The 16,931-nt window shown below is 43.3% G+C and overlaps 1 protein-coding gene across 2 annotated transcripts in view; it reads left to right on the plus strand.

Annotated features, from left to right (window-relative positions):
* Positions 1 to 16,931, plus strand: part of RAB11FIP3 (RAB11 family interacting protein 3) — a 100,623-nt gene that overhangs the window by 47,431 nt on the left and 36,261 nt on the right. For both annotated transcript variants that reach the window (XM_045849330.1, XM_045849331.1), the window contains exon 2: positions 14,630 to 14,723. In XM_045849330.1, coding sequence (XP_045705286.1) covers positions 14,630 to 14,723 — 94 coding nt within the window. The remainder of the gene's footprint in view (positions 1 to 14,629; positions 14,724 to 16,931) is intronic.

Below are 16,931 nucleotides of genomic sequence, written 5' to 3' on the forward strand. Positions count from 1 at the left end.
AGGGTTAGTTAAGGTGTTTAGGGAGACAATGAGCCTTCATTTTGTGTCCAAACAGCTTGGAAATTTTTAAGTATCTGGATATTTTTGAAAGCAGTCTTCAAGCATAAATTGCTGAGCATAACCCCTGAAAAAATTATTTGCCAAGTAGATGTTAAAAGAAAAAAAAAAAAAAATCCAGCGCTGTCCCAGGTCCTGGAGCCGTAGTGTGACAGTTCCTGCCGGCTTAGGAAATGTTATACAGAGGGAGCTCTTCCTTACCCAGTTCTCTAGACAGTTACAGACAGACAGTCACCGCTGCTGAGAAGGAAGCCTGACTCATCTATCACGTGTGTCTACCTTTCAAAGGCCCTGAGAACAAGTTTGTGGCATTTCTTTTTTTTTCTTTTTTTTTTTCATCTAGGAACTCAAAACAGTGCCCATTCTGATGAGTACACAGTTTTTTCTGCTTTTATATTAAGCGTGTTACTATTTACCAAACAAACTTCCTTACATTTCTAAAAATCCTTCAGTTATCTCCATTAAAATGAACCAATCAGCAAAACCCGCCCTCAAGTGCATATCTACTTTTAAGAAAGTAGACATGGTTGTAGCCTCATCCACCCCTTTTTCTTCCTCATCTCTCCTTCCCACCATCTCCCAGAAGAAAACCACAACCATAAAATTATCCTGAAAATCATAGTTCTATGTAAAATACTCCAGGCTTATTTCCAAGGGTGTCAGTAAAAAACGGGACATATATCCTTCCTGTCTCTTATTTATAAACTTTAAAAATTACATGACATTTAGTCTTTTCTGGATTTATAAAAATGAGTTAGTTTTTGCTCCTCCGTGAAATTGGCAAGAAAAGTTGGAAATGGCATCTTGAGTGTTGGTGCTGGCCAGGGCCCACACCCGCAAGAGCAAAGCTAGAGGGAGCTTTCTGTGCCAGAGAACTCTTGATGCCCTGGACACTGGCTGGTCCCTTTAGGTAGGTGCCTGGGGTGTGCAGTTCAGCACAGCTAAGAGGACTTCTCAGAAGCAGCAGGGAAAATCCCTGTACATTTATTTAGCTGCTTTATAGATGTCCTTAAAAAGAGGTGCAGGGGTTCCATTCAGGATGGCAGCATAGGTAAGCATGGTACTCTGAACCTCCCACAACCATATCAAAATTACGACTAAACTACAGAATAGCCATCTTCAGAACCTTCTGAAATCTAGCTGAACAGAAGTCTTACAACTAAGGATATAAAGAAGATGCAACATCAAGACTGGTAGGAGGGGCCAAGATGCAGAATCGGTGGCCCCCACACCTACATGGGGCAGATGAATATTGAGAGGGATAGCTGGGCTGCAAATGTCCCCCTGAGGAGTGAGGGGCCTGAGCCCCACACCAGATCCCTTGGCCAGGGTTCCAGTGCCAGAAAGAGAAGTCTCCATAACTTTCCCATAGTGTAAAAACTAGTGGTAACAGCCCTGGCTGGTGAAGCACAGTGGATTGAGCACGGGCTGCAAAATAAAGGGCCACAAAGTGAAAAAACAAAACAAAAACAGCTAGTGGTAATAGAGGCTAAGGGAGACAGAGAGCTTCTTGAGTCCCAGGTGTTCCTCTTAACAGGCCCATGTATGGATTTACTTGGATTTGCTCACTCTGAGCTCCGGTGCTAGGGCAGCAGCTCAAAAGGCACCAGGGACACACAGGGAGGAACTGAATTGTCTGGCACCAAGGTGAGAGCTGGAAAGGCAGCTTTCCCTCAAATAGAAGTGCTGGCAGGGGCCATTGTGCCTTTTCTGAGCCCTCCCCCCACAGAGCCAAAGGCAGGCACTGTATCTTAGTCTCCATCAACCTGGCTAAACCTGTTTGCTCTGCCTTGGTGATCCCTGAGACCCAGCCTCATCCAACTTGTAGGTGCACCCAAGCTGCTTCCAGGGGCTTTTCCATACAAATGGCCTCTCTTGCTTTATGCTTTGGAATTTCCTAAAATCTCTCAAACAAGCAGCATCTGGCTCCTGTGTGCTCTGTACCTCTGCTAAGTGACCCCAGGCCAAGCACTAGTGGCAGCTGGCCTTGGTTTGCAGCTTGGGCACCTCCAAGCCCAACACAAGTAGCCATATGAGGATCTCTCTGTAGCTCATGCCAGGTGGCCCCAGGCAGGGCACAGGTGGTGGTGACCTTAAATCTCCCAGGAGGCCTAGGCCTCAGAGCCAGTGCACCCAGTGAACAGCTTCAGACCATGCCGGGTTACAACCCTACCACTTCCACAAGTGACACACTCAAGGGAGTGTGTCAAGCAGGGACAGAATCGGCAAGCACCAAAGCCCGCTGATGCAAGTCTTGCTCTGAAGGGTTGCCTCTTGCATAGCAGCGCCTCTGCTATAGTCACAGCCAGTCCTCAATTCCAATTGGCCTTGGGTGTCAGTCCCTCCTCGTGATGCCAACAGCGATCAAGGCTCAACTACAACAAGACACCACAAACGTCTCACATGGGCACACCTGGAACACCCAACTTGGCTGACTGGGGAGGCTGTGGCACTGTGCCCTACAGGACACCTACTACACAAGGCTGCTCTACCAAGTCCAGGAGATGTAGCAGCTCTCTACATAATGTCCCAAAGAACGAACATAGGTATGCAGCCAAAATGTGGAGACAAAGAAAGAGGTCCCAAAGGAAAGAACAGAAGTCTCCAGAAAAAAAAGCTAAATGAAATGGAGCAAGCAAACTACCAGATACAGACTTCAAAACAGTGCTTATAAGGATGCTCAAGGATGCTCTAGCTGGTGTGGCTCAGTGGATTGAGCACTGCCCTGTGAACCAAAAGGTCACTAGTTTGATTCCTGGTCAGGGCACATGCCTAGGTTGCAGTTCAGGTCCCCAGTTTGGGGGGGGTGTGAGGCAACCTATCAATGATCTTTCATGAATGAAAGAAATGATATTTCTTTCCCTCTCTTTCTCCTCCCCTTTCCATCTGTCTAAAAAGAAATAAATAAAATCTTTTATTTTTAACAGGATGCTCAAGGAATTTAGAACTTAAAGGAACTTAGTGAGAACTTAAACAGCATGAAAAGAATAATGAAACCATGAAAAAGTAATGAAGGATGCACTAACTGAAATGAAGAATAAATTACAGGGAATCGAGAATCACATCAGCGATTTGGAATATAAGGAAGCAGAAAACACCCAATCAGAACAGAAAAAAGAATCCCCCCCCCCCCCGTCCAAAATGAGGATAGTCTAAAGAGTCACTGCGACAACGTCAAGCATACTAACATTGGTGTCACGGGGGTGCTGGAAGGAGAAGAGAGACAGTGTTACCAGTGGATGAGCTCATACCTTCTGCTGGCCCCTTCTCAGTGAGCCAGGGCGCACGATGCTCAGCAGACTGTGTGGAGCTGCAGAGAAGAGGGGGTGCCCTTTTGCAGGTGGGGAAGGAGTCTGGAGACTCAGCTGATCATGGCACCTTGGCTGCATAACTGCCCAGCCCAGAGGCAGTGGGAACCAGTGGCAGGCGTGGCCAGTGGCAGGGCGCCCCCTCCCCTAGTTAGAGTGGTGGTTGGGCCTGGTTGCAGTGGAACGTTCACCCGGAGATGGCTGAGCCACTGCGATGTGGCCTGAGGCCCTGAAGTCTGGGAAGTGGGGCAATCTCAGATGCAGTGGAGTCAGGGGAGTCTCCCCAACTAGTGACCAGGGGGATGTTTTTACACTGAGTGGGCTGAAAGCTAGAAGGATAAATGGACAGGGCCCCAGGCAGGCCTGGAAAGCTGGAAAGGTGAATGGGTGTGACCCAGCATGCTAACAGCTAGAGGAATGAATGGATAGAGCCCAAGGTACCAAAAGCTAGAAAGATAATTGAATAAGGGGAAAATCCCTTGCCTACACCTTTCTAGTACCAGGTTAGGGGTGGGACCAAGGGAAGACAGGCATGTGCACCCTAGAAGTCTGAATGGCGAAGTGCTGAAACAAAGAGGCCTGTCTGTCTAGCCTGGGGAAAGAAGTGATTAGTTGGGAGGTGTACCCACCCAAAACACCTAAAGTTTAGGAAGTTAATTGGTTTTTCTGAGAAAGCAGCTGGTGGGTCCCGCACCCAACACATATAGGGGAACAAAGAAACAGTTAATTGTGCTCTCTTAATTGTGGTTTCTCTCTTCCTTGTCACTGTTCTGGACCTGCACTCCTTTTGCTGGTCACTCACTGCTTGGGATCTGCTCTCTTGTTTGTTGCTCATGTCACTCATCACTCACTGCTCTGGACCTACACTCGGACAGTGCACTGGCCTGTCCTCCACAGGCCATGTGGCCTTAGTAGCTATGTGGTCCATGGCCTCCAGGAGGGAGTCTCTTTCTCGCTGACCTGGTGAAGGATTCTCTGGTGTGCTTGCATGTTCCCCTGTATGGGCAAGTGGCTTTGCAGTCCTAGCAGCCTTGTGGCTATGGCTGCACTGTCTCCACACACAGCCTCCAGGTCGGGGCCCTGAAGCCAAACAGTGTCTGGGAACAAGCTAAGCTATCTGGATGACCACTTAGCAGCTGCCTTGGGCTCCAAAGGACAGTACTTTAAAATGGAGCAGGAACTCTGGGCACTGTCTTTTTGTTCTGGTCTTGCAGAGGATGGCGGGGTTTTGCAGAGATGAGCTTTGAGACAGGGAGTCTTCCATTCTCCAAGATGGTGCAGCATCCAAATGAAACCTTTTCCTTTTGTATCAGCACCTGCCTCACGAATTTGGCTTTTGTGGCAAAAGGCAACCAAATCCTCCCCCCCCCTTTTTTTGTTTGGTAACAAGAGCAAGAAATTAAAAACCTATTTGAAAAAATAATGACAGAAAACTTCCCTAACCTGGTGTAGGAAATAAACATACAAATCCATGAAGCACAGAGAGTTCCAAGCAAGAACTCAAGGAGGCCCACACAAGACACATTGTAATTAAAATGCCAAAGGTTAAAGACAAAGCGATAATCTTAAAAGCAGCCAGAGAAAAGCATTTAGTTTTGTAGAAAAGAGCTTCCATGAGACTGTCAGCTAATTTCTCAACAGAAACTTTGCAGGCTGGAAGGGAGTGGCAGGACATACTCAGAGTGAGGAAAACCTTCCACCAAGATAGTAATCCCAGTGAAGCTATCATTTAGGATAGAAGGACAGATAAAGAGCTTCCCAGACAAGAAAAAGTTAAAGGAGTTCATCACCACCAAATCAGTATTACAAGAAATGTCAAAGGGTCTTCTTTAAGAAGAAGTTAAAAAAATCATCAAAAATATGAATCATAAATAGCCAATAAAAAGAATGAAATCTTTAAAAGATATTTTTTATCCTTAGGAGAGGACATTTTTTTTTAAGTTTTTTTATTTATTTATTTTCAGAGAGGGAAGGAAGGGAGAGAGAGAGAGAAACATCAATGTGCAGTTGCCGGGGGTCATGGCCTGCAACCCAGGCATGTACCCTGACTGGGAATCAAACCTTGCGACACTTTGGTTCCCAGCCTGAGCTCAATCCACTGAGCTATGCCAGCCAGGGTTGAGGACAGTTTTTAAAAAAACATTATTTATTTGTTAGAGAGAGGGGAAGGGAAGGAGAAAGAGAGGGAGAGAAGCAATGATATACAAGAGAAACATCTATTGGCTGTCTCTCACATACCCCCAACTGGGGACCTGGCCCACAACTCAGGCATATGCCCTGACCAGGAATCGAACTGGAGACCTGGTTCACAGACTGATGCTCAATCCACTGGCCACACCAGCCAGGGCAAAAAAATAAAATCTTACATTTGTGACAGCATGGATGGACCTCGCAGGTATTATGCTAAGTGAAATAAGTCAGTCATAGAAAAACAAATACTTTATGTTTCACTTATATGTGGAATCTGAAGGACAATATAAACGAACAAAGACAACAGATGCATAGATTCAGGAAACAAACTGAAGATCGGCAGAGGGGAGGGATATTGGAGGACTGGGTGAAAAAAGGTGAAGGATTGAGAAATACAGAATGGTAGTTTAAAATATTCATAGGGAGGTAAAGTACAGTGAAGGAAATAGAGTCAGTAATAGTAATAACTATGTATGGTGCCCGTAAGTACTGGAAATATTAGGGGGTACACTTTGTAAAGTATGTGATTGTCTAACCACTGTGCTGTACACCTGAAAGTAATACCAAATAATACTGAATGTAAACTGTAATTGGAAAAAAAATTAATTAAAAAAAGTGCAGGTGCCATGAGGTAGGCAAGCTACAGGCCTTAGTGTGGACATTTAGACATGACCTATAATTAGGTTTTTGAGAGTTGCTTCTGTTCCCCACCTGCAAATCTGGTGTGAAGTTTATGAATAGCTAAGGGAGTCCCTAGGAACATTCTGCTTATTAGTACCATGACTGCTGCTTTTTTTAAAAAGTCTTTTGGAATACCACAGTTTGTTTATGCGTTCTTAAGTTGAGGGAATACCTAGGAGTGGTGAAATGACTAGATCATGGGGTAGATACATGGTTAACCCTTTAAGGAATTCCCAAACAGTTTTCCAGAGTGACCGTGTAATTTTATGGTCACAACAGCAGTGTATGAGAATCTCAGTACATCCACATGCTTCCAGACACTTGGTATACACAGTAGGGCCCATCTTTCTTGTTGTTTTAAAGATTTTATTTTATTATTTATATTTAGAAAGAGGGGAAGGGAGGGAGAAAGAGAGGGAGAGAAACATCAGTGTGTGGTTGCTTCTTGTGCACCCCCAACTAGGGACCTGGCCCGCAACCCAGGCATGTGCCCTGACTGGGAATCCAACAAGCAACCCTTTCTTTGGTTCACAGGCCAGCTCTCAGTCCACGGAGCCACACCAGCCAGGGCCCATCTTTTAAATTTTAGCTATCCAAATAGATGTGTATGTACCTTATTGTTTTAATTTGCATTTCCCTAATGGCTAATACTGACTTGAATCCTTTTAAATCTATTTAAACTTATTTTATAGTCCAGAAGATAGTCTGTGTTGGTAAATATCCCAGGAGCACTTGCTTGAAAGGAATGTGTGTCCTGCTTTCATTGGCTGAAACATTCTGTAAATGTTAGGTAGGTTGAGGTGCTTACTAGTAGTATCACCATGGCTTCAGATAGGATAAGCTTTGTTGAAAATGTTATAATTCAAATATACTTGTCACAACAAGGTTCAGAAATGGGGATAGTTTCTCCCTGTGAAGTGCTGTGCTTTCACTGTGATTTCTGTGAGCCGTGTTTCTATAGTTGAAGTTAACTATGGTTACAAAGCTTGTTCTGCTGTCTGCTGTAAATTGTCGTCACGTCTGTAGCAGAAACAATACAATTTGTTAGTAAATTTCTCATATTGGAATCATCCTGCAGGAACCAGTCCTGTCTGTCGGCAGCTGGTTTGCAGGGTGGGTTCCTCTCCCGTGGTGTTCCTGTAACTTGCTGTGTCCATTTGTGAGACAGAGTGCTGGCTTCCTTTGACTGCTCTTGGCTTGGTTTCCAGGTTCTGCTAATTTTCCAAGAAAGGGCAGGTTCTTATATTTTAGTCTTATTGTTTTTTTTTTATTTTATTTATTGATTTGAGAGAGAGAAACATCAATTTGTTGTTCCACTTACATTGGTTGATTCTTATATGTACCCTGACTGGGGATCGAACCCACAGCCTTGGAGTATTGGGATGACACTTTAACCAACTGAGCTACCTGGCCAGGGCTCACAATATTACTCTTTTTTTGTGAAAGCTTGTGAATAGATAACTTTGGGCTTCGATCATTTGAACCATCACCAAATCATTGTTGATTTATTCTCCAAAGGAAATATAAAGTGTACTTCTAAAAAATGTATACTTTGATTCATCTTTGCTCATTCTAACATGGTAACCTATAAAAGGGCCTCTTTGGTTAATTACTTATTTATAAAGCATTGGGTTAATGTTTCAGAATGAATGACTTGGTATTTTGTGTTCAGAACTTCACTGTCAATTCTTAGAAACCTTAAGGACAACTTAAGTATGGAGTCCAGGTTAAATACCCAGCAAGATTCTCACTAGACATCATGCGCTTTAGGAATGAAGGCTTTTGTGAGTTAAAGAGGGAGTCAGTCAGCTGTTTGAAGAAATCACCTGATGCAGGGACCTTCGAGCCCAGTGTCTGAGATGGAGGGATGGTGGCTGTCATCTCTCCCCATTGTGGAGAGAGAAAAGGGAGATGCTGTCTCTAGCTCAAGAATCATGGACTGTTGGGGTGAGTTAGCTTGAGCTGGTCCAGTTTCAGTCTGGCTTTATGTTGCAATCCGTCAACAAACAATGCTGAAAGGGCTGAATGTTACAGCATCTGCTAGCCTGCCTGGTGCTGAGGAGGCCTTGAGGAATATTTGTGGATGATGTGGATGTGGGTTTGGCCTCAGCCAGGCCTCATGCCTGTTGCAGCCTTAGTTCTGATTCTCCACCTTTGAAACACCCTTCCTGCACCCTATCCCTAAGGAACCACAAGCTGAAACCCTCCTGCCTTTCTTGGTTTCCCGTGTGGTCCTTCCCTCCTTTCGTGGTCACCTCTCCCTGGCTAACCACCTCCTCTTTTTTCCCCTCTCCCTCCCCCTATCTTCCAGTTGCTTTCTTGCTCTTCTTTGCTCTTTTTGTCTTTATTTTCTTCTTTCTCTTTAAAGTTTTCATTATGGAAAAATTCAACTACATACAAAAAAAGTAGAGAGAGTAGTGTAATGCTTCCTCAGTATCCCAGCCTCAGTGGTTCTTGGTCATGGCCATTTCGTTACATGTGTGTATCCATATATGTACCTTAGTCCCAGGTTTTTAAGTATCTCTAAATATTTGAGTTAGTATATCAGAAAAGCAATGTGCTGCCCTGGCCAGGTTGCTCAGTTGGTTGGAGTGTCGTCCTGTACACCAAAAAGTTAGTGGGTTCAATGCCCTGTCAGGGTACATACAGGAGGCAACCAGTCAATGTTTCTCTCTCTTCCTCCTCCCCTTCCTCTTTCTCAAAAATGAATAAAACATGTCTTCAGCTGAGGGGGGGAAGCAAGGTGCTTAAATTAACAACATCTCCTTAATATCTAATATTCAGTCAGTATTCAATATCCAGGATCACTATTCACATTTCTAACCATCTTATGACTTTTAAAAAGCAATTTATTTGAATCAGGATCCCAAAAAGTCCTTTACATGGAGGCAATAGGTTGATATGTCTTCTAAGTCTCTTGAAGAAGGTTTACTACTCTCTGTATCCTTTTTTTCTTCTCCTTGAAAATAGCAGGTCACTTATCTGTTTCTTTCAAAGTCCTCCTGCTTTGGGTTTTGCTGACTATATCCCTGCGATATTGTTGAAACATGTTGCTTTAATCATTGTATTTCCTGTAAATTGGTAGTTGGATTCAGGTTTGATTTAGGTGGTGTCACATGCTTCCATCAGGAGGCATTTGGGTCATTGATCATGTCCATTACTTCATCAAAGAATGCAGGATGGTGACATTCTAATCCCATCATTCCTTCTTCTATTATTGGCTGGATCTCTCCTTAAAGAGACACTTCCCCACATGACTACCATTGCTTAACCTGAGTAACAGTGTCTATAGCAAAGGCAGGATAACTGCTTGGTTCCTTCCCTTTATTAATGTTTACAGTGATAAATTGGTTCACTAGCATCCTCCAATGATGAGTGGTTATATTTCACTGGAATTTTGCTTTCATTGATTGAAATGTGATGTGTTTCAGTCTGTTGTATTTTCCATTCCTATCAGTGTTTATATTGTCTCATTTTTGTCTGTGAAATCCTGTTTAGGTTGGCTCCTGAGTTCTTTGATGTGACCTAATACAGTCTTTGATAGCTGCTTTGTTTCCAGGTATGACAATATATGCTAGGCTCAACTTGCTATGTCCTGGCATTTCTACAAGGGTCCTGACTCCTTTTAATGAAAGTGCAATTTAAATACCATAACCTAGCTGCTACAGGTGCTCACTGTAAATTGCATAAATTAGTTTTTATTTTGTTTTTAATACATCATGAGTGATACCTAATAGTGATGTGGAGGATCCCAGTTCTCAACAACACTTGGAATAATGGGATTAGAATATTCCTGTGTTGCTGCTGAGAAGTATAATGATAATCCAATTTTCTTTTATAAAGTCACTTGATTTTTCACATAGCTATTCAAAGGATTTTTTTTTCCTTTAAAGTCCAGCCCTGGCTAGTGTAGCTCAGTAGATTTTGAGCACTGGCCTGCGAACCAAAGAGTTGCCAGTTCAATTCCCAGTCAGCACATGCCTGGGTTGCTTGCCAGGTCCCCAGTAGGGGACACACAAGAGGCAACCACACATTGATGTTTCTCTCCTTCTTTTTCTCCCGTCCTTCCCCTCTGTCTAAAAATAAATAAATAAAATTTTAAAAAATAAAGTCCAAAAAGTTTATCAGATTAAGTCTTAGAGTAGGTATTTTGGGTTTAGGAGTTGATATTCTTAGGTACCTTTTGCACTATGTAGTTAATTTTTTTAGGGAAGTTTTCTAAATATAGGTTTCAAAATTTTTTATTCATTTATTTATTGTATTGTTTCCATTACCACTTATCCCCGTTGTACCCTCCCCACCCCCCCACCCCCCAATCACCAACCACACTGTTGTCCATGTCCATGAGTCCTTTGTTTTGATTTTTTTCTCAGGGACTTCTGTTAGCCATCCTCATATATCTTTGTCTTCATTATTTGTCATTTTTTCTCTTGAATCCTTTTTATCTCTTTATTGATTTATATTTTAACAGATTTTATTTGTTTATTTTAGAGAAAGGGGAAGGGAAGGAGAAAGAGGAAGAGATACGTTTATCAGCTGCCTCTCGCACACCCCCTACCGGGGACTTGGCCCACAACCCAGGCGTGTGCCCTGATGGGGAATGGAACCAGTGACCTGTTGGCTCCCAGTGCGGCGCTCAATCCACTGAGCCACACCAGCCAGGGCTATTCGTTTACTTTTAAGACTTGTTGAAATATAGTTTATGTACCATACGATTCACTCACTGTAAGTGTACAAATCCATGAATTTTAGTAAATTTATAGTTCTGCAGTCATCACTACGGCTTAGTTTTATAGTATTTCCACACTCAAGAAAGGTCTCTCATGCTGTTAGCAGTCAGTCCCACTTTCATCCACAATTTCCAGGCAACCACTCATCTGCTTTTCATTTCTATAGATCTGTCTTTTCTGAAATTTCCTCTAAATTAAAGAATATAATTTGTGGTCTTTTGTGTCTGGCTTTTTTACTTGGCTGAATGTTTTTGAGGTTCATTCATGTTGTAGTATGTATCAGTATTTCATTCCTTTTTATGACTGAATAATAGTCTATTGTATGTATAGGTCACATCTTATTTATCCATCCCTCAGTTGATGGACGTTTGGATTGCTTTTGCTCTTTTCCTGTTATGATAATGCTGCTTAGCTCTAAATATTTGCACATCTTTTTTGGATATTTTTTTCCTCTTGGGTGGATATCTAAGAATGGAGATGCTGTGTTGTATGATAAGCTTATGTGTAACTTTTCAAGAAACTGCCAAATGATTTTCCAAATTGGCCAGACCATTTTACATTCCTCTTAGCAATATATGAGCTTCAAGTTTTCCCACATCCTCGCCAACCCCTGTTACTGTCAGTACCTTTGATTACAGCTCTTCTAGTGAGTGATAGCTCGTGGTTTTAATTTGCATTTCCCTAAGAACTCAATATATTTTTTTAAATTTTTACTTATTTATTTTTAGAGAGAGGACAGGGAGGGAAAAAGAGAGGGAGAGAAACACCATCTATCAGTTGCCTCTTGCGTGAGCTCTGACCAGGGACTGGACCTGCAGCCTGGGCACATGCCCTGACTGGGAATCAAACTGATGCCCAACTAACTGCGCCACACTGGGCAGGGCAGGTCTCATGATCTTGAGCATCTTTTTGTGTGCTTATAAGCCATTTGTATATTTTCTTTGATAAATAACTGTTTAAATTTCTATTTTCTTAGTCTGTGTCTTTTAGTTTTACGACTGGTATCTTTCGAAGTGCAAAACTTACAAATGTTGATGAAATCCAGTTTATACTTGGAAATATAAATGTATCTTCTTTTTGAAGAGTTTCATTCTCTGTAACATCCATGTGTGAATTGTCCTACTTACTTTTTATGATTTTTAGGTCTACTTGCTCAACTTGTTTTTTCTAAGGAGTCTGCACAGCTGTTGGAATGGATGGGTAGATCTATGCTATGTGTAATAGTCTAGATACTGGCTAGAATAATATCTAAAATGTCACCACTGATGATCTTTCCACTCAGGAAACATGGCTGTTGACTTTTGAGAGCAGGATTTTTAAAAAATATATTTTATTGATTATGCTATTACAGTTGTCCCATTTTTTTCTCTCCTTTACTCCCCTCTGCCCTATAATTCCCCTCCGCCCTGTACTGCCCCCTCCCACCAGCATTCCTCCACCTTAGTTCATGTCCATGGATTGTATGAATACGTTCTTTCGCTTCTCCATTTCCCATATTGTTGTTAACTATCCCCTATTTTGTACCTACCGTTTATGCTTCTTATTCCCTGTACCTTTTCCTCCATCAACTCCCCTCCCCCTTCCCACTGATAACCCTCCATGTGATCTCCGTTTCTATTCCTGTTCTAGTTGTTTGCTGGGTTTGTTTTGTTTTTGGTTCAGTTGTTGATAGTTGTGAGTTTGTTGTCATTTTACTATTTATAGTTTTGATCATCTTTTTCTTAGATAAGTCTTTTTAACATTTGATACAATAAGGGCTTGGTGATGATGAACTCCTTAACTTGACTGTATCTGGGAAGCACTTTACCTGCCCTTTCAGTATAAATGATAGCTTTGCTGGATAGAGTAATCTTGGATGTAGGTACTTGCCTTTCATGACTTGGAATACTTCTTTCCAGCCCCTTCTTGCTTGTAAGGTTTCTTTTGAGAAATCAGCTGACAGTCTTGTGGAAACTCCTTTGTAGGGAACTGTCTCCTTTTCCCTTGCTTTTAAGAGTCTCTCTTTATCTTTAACCTTGGGTAATGTAATTATGATGTGCCTTGGTGTGTGCTTCCTTGGGTCCAACTTCTTTGGGACTCTCTGAGCTTCCTGGACTTCCTGGAAGTCTATTTCCTTTGTCAGATTGGAGTTCTTCATTATTTTTTCAGATAAGTTTTCAATTTCTTGCTTTTCATCTTCTCCTTCTGGCACCCCTATGAATCAGATATTGGAACATTTAAAGTTGTCCCAGAGGTTCCTAAGCCTCTCCTCATTTTTTTTTTTCATTCTTGTTTCTTCATTCTGTTTTAGTTGAATGTTGGTTTCCTCCTTCTGCTCCAAACCATTGATTTGAGTTCCAGTTTCCTTCCCTTCACTTTTGGTTCCCTGTACATTTTCCTTTATTTAATTTTGCATAACCTTCACTTCTTTCTCTATTTTGCAACCATACTCAACGAATTTTGTGAGCATCCTAATTACCAGTGTCTTGAACTCTGCATCTGATAGGTTGGCTATCTCCTCGTCGCTTAGTTCTATTTTGGAGCTTTGATCTGTTCTTTCATTTGGGCCATATTTTTGTCTCAGCACACCTGCTATATAGTAAGTGGCGAAACCTTAGATATATGTCAGGGCAGGTCAACCCATGTTGTTGCTTTGTGGCACTGTGTGGGGGGAGGGGTCTGAGAGGGAACAGTGTCACTTGCTCTGCTCTTGACTGGTTTTCAGTCACTTTCCTCACTACTTGCCTGCAAATTGGGTCCTTCTGGTGCTGATTCCTGGGTGGGTGGGTTTGTGCACGTTCCAGAATTCTATGGGTCTCTCCAACGGACTCTCCTGTGAGGCTGGGAGTCTCTCTATCTGCTGCAGCCCCTACTGTTTTCCACAGTCATAGGCCTTGAGGCTTTATTTCTCCTTGCTGGAACCCTGGGTTGCACGGTCTGTCTTGCTCACCAGTTGGTCCTCGCAGTTTATCCACATGCAAATGTGAGACCACCCGGTTCACCAGCCACCACCTTGCCTGCCTAGCTCCTCCAGCTGCAGCCTTGCTGCAAGTCCTCTCCACCCTGGCTACTCATGTCTGCCCCTTCTACTGGTCTGAACGAATGTTTCTTCAACTGCTTGGTTGTCAGACTTCCATACAATTTGATTTTCTGGCAGTTCTGGGGTTTTCTGGTTTGTTTTAAATTTTTGTCCTTCTTTTGGTTGTGTAAGGAGGCAAAGTGTATCTATCTATGCCTCCATCTTGGCCAGAAGTCAAGAGCAGGATTTTATTCTATGACTCATGGTCCCAGGTGCTATTGGCACCTTCTCTTAGGATACCACCTTTTCTCTGGAGCTGTTGGTGGCCTTTTTTAAAAAAAATATTTATTGATTTTTGGAGAGAGAGGCTGAGACAGAGAGAAACATTGATTTGGTGTTCCACTTATTGATGCTTTCATTGGTGAGTGTTTCCTGACTGGGGATCGAACCCACAACCTTTTAATACCAGTATGACACTCTAACCAACTGAGCTATCTGGCCAGGGCTTGGTGGTGGCCTTTGGATCAGAGGAAGCAGTGGCTCTTAATTTCAGCACGGCACCTTGCAATTAGGCTGCTTCTCTGAATGTGGTGAAAGGTCAAGTGCTTGATACACCCCCAATTTTGTAAAGGTTTGGGTAACATATTCTCACTTGGCAATTGCAGGTGAAGGACTTAACGAAATACTTGGATCCCAGTGGGCTCGGCGTGATCAGTTTTGAAGACTTCTGCCGAGGAATCACAGCCATCAGAAATGGAGGTCAGTCTTTCCCACTCTGTGCTTCTGTTGCCTCCCCCCTTCCTCACTCCACCACTGTCCTTCCCTCTCGCTCAGCCACTCCCGATCAGTGACCCTTTCTCCTCAGACTCCTTGTGCTGAGCTTAACCTCTTCCCTTCTCTGAAGCCCCTAAAATGCCCCAGGTTTCAGGATGCTCTCTCTTGTTTCTTATTCTTTGCTCCTTACACACCCTGTCTTCCAGAATCGACTAACTCAACTACTTGTCCATAATGTTAGAAAACTACTACCATTTTCCCCAAGGAGTTTTTAATGGAAACTTTGAAACATACGAAAGATGCACACAGTGCACACCCGTTATGTATCATATCCGTCATATGTATTCTGCAGACAGTGTTTATTGTGTCTGCATTATCCATCCATCTTCCCACCTGTCCAACAGTCTGTTCTCCTTTTTTCTGATGGGATGCACTTCAAATCAGTGCACGTCCATACGCTTCAGCCTGAACACCACCACATGTATATCAGTCATTACCTAGAGTCTGTATTTGTTTGTAGTCTTTTTTTTAACGGGAAATTTTTTCAAAAGATTTTATTTATTTGTTTTTAGAGAAGGGAAGGAAGGAGAAAGAGTGGAAGAGAAACATCAGTGTGTGGTTGCCTCTCACGCTCCCCTTACTGGGGGCCTGGCCTCATAACACAGGCATGTGCCCTGACTGGGAATCGAACTGCTGACTCTTTGGTTGGCAGGCTAACATTCAATCCACTGAGCCACACCAGCTAGGGCTGTTTGCAGTCTTTTTTGAGTAACAATATACCTACAGTGAAACCTTAAGTGTACCATTGTGTGAATTTTGACAAAGCCTTATGTCTGATAATACAAATTGCTATCAAGAGTTATTGGCATTACCACAGACAGTTACCCTCATGGCCTTACAGTAATCCTTCCTTTCTACTGGTACCTTCTTCTTCTTTTTTTTTTTTTTTATTATATTTATTTCTAGAGGGAGGGGGAAGGAGAGGGAGAGAGAAACATTGATGTGCGAGAGATACATAATTGTTTGCTTCTCGCTTGCCTCCAACTGGGCACCTGGCCGTCAACCCAGGCATGTGCCCTGAGTAGGACTTGAACTGGTGACCTTTCAGTTTGCAGGCCAACACTCAACCCACTGAGCCACACCTACCAAGGCCCTACTGGTGCCTTTGCTGATTTTTGTCACCATAGATTTGTTTTGCAAGTCATGGACTTCATGTAAATAAGATCATCAGTAGCTGCTCTTTTTTCTGGCTTTTGCCTGAATGTGATATTTTTGAGATTTATCCTTGTTGTTTTAAGTATCAGGAGCCTGTTTTTCTGTTATGGAGTAGTGCTCCATTGTATGCTTGTACCCCAGAGGTGGACACTAGTTTGGGGCTAGGATATTCTCAGTTTGGGACGATATATAAAGCTTCAAGTGACATTTGTGTGCCAATCTATGTAGACACAGTTTGCATGTCATTGGGGCCTGTACGTGGCAGTGGGGTGACTGGTCACATGCACGTGAGTTTAGTTTCTTACAAAACTGCCAGGTGTTCTTCCAAGTGGTTGTACCATTTCACTCTCTGACCGGTTGCCCATACACTGTCCTCTTCAAATGAAACTCTGAAGCTCCGAGTAGACCTTTCCTTCTCATTCTCTGTCTTCAGCCAGGTGGTGTGGGGGTGACGCTACTGGGAAGTCACTAGTTGCAGGCCTTTTCCCTCCTTCCTGCACCTTGTTGGAGAACGAGGGACATAAAGAGACTCAGCAGGACCCACTCTCATCCTGGTGGCTCAATCAAGGGGGTGCCCTTGGGTCCCAGGTCTTATTAGCAGTTGTTGATGGAGTCTCACCTGTCTTGTCTGTCATCTCCCCAGCAGTGGCATGTTTGACCTGGGTTTCCTAAAATACCCAGATGGCTTTGGGTAGCATTCTGTGTGTGTGGAGCCCTGTGTGTTACTGCTTGTTCTTTCACCCAGTCAGTGCACATGTGGGAACACCAGCACTGCCCAGAGACCCTGTGGTGAACCCAAGGCCAGGGTCTTTGGGCGTACAGAGCACACAGTGAGGGAGGGAACAACAGGGTGCTGCTGCTGTCATTGTGACAGGTTGGGGTTGGGGCCAAGGTGTACAACCTTACCCACAGGGGATGATGGCATCACTGTGTTCCCAGGGACTGAAAACCAAAGGGACCATGAGAAGCTCTGGGCCT

This window comes from Phyllostomus hastatus, unplaced genomic scaffold, assembly GCF_019186645.2.
Source record: "Phyllostomus hastatus isolate PE091 unplaced genomic scaffold, TTU_PhHast_1.1 phas_contig_64, whole genome shotgun sequence".
In the NCBI taxonomy this organism is placed as follows: Eukaryota; Metazoa; Chordata; class Mammalia; order Chiroptera; family Phyllostomidae; genus Phyllostomus; species Phyllostomus hastatus.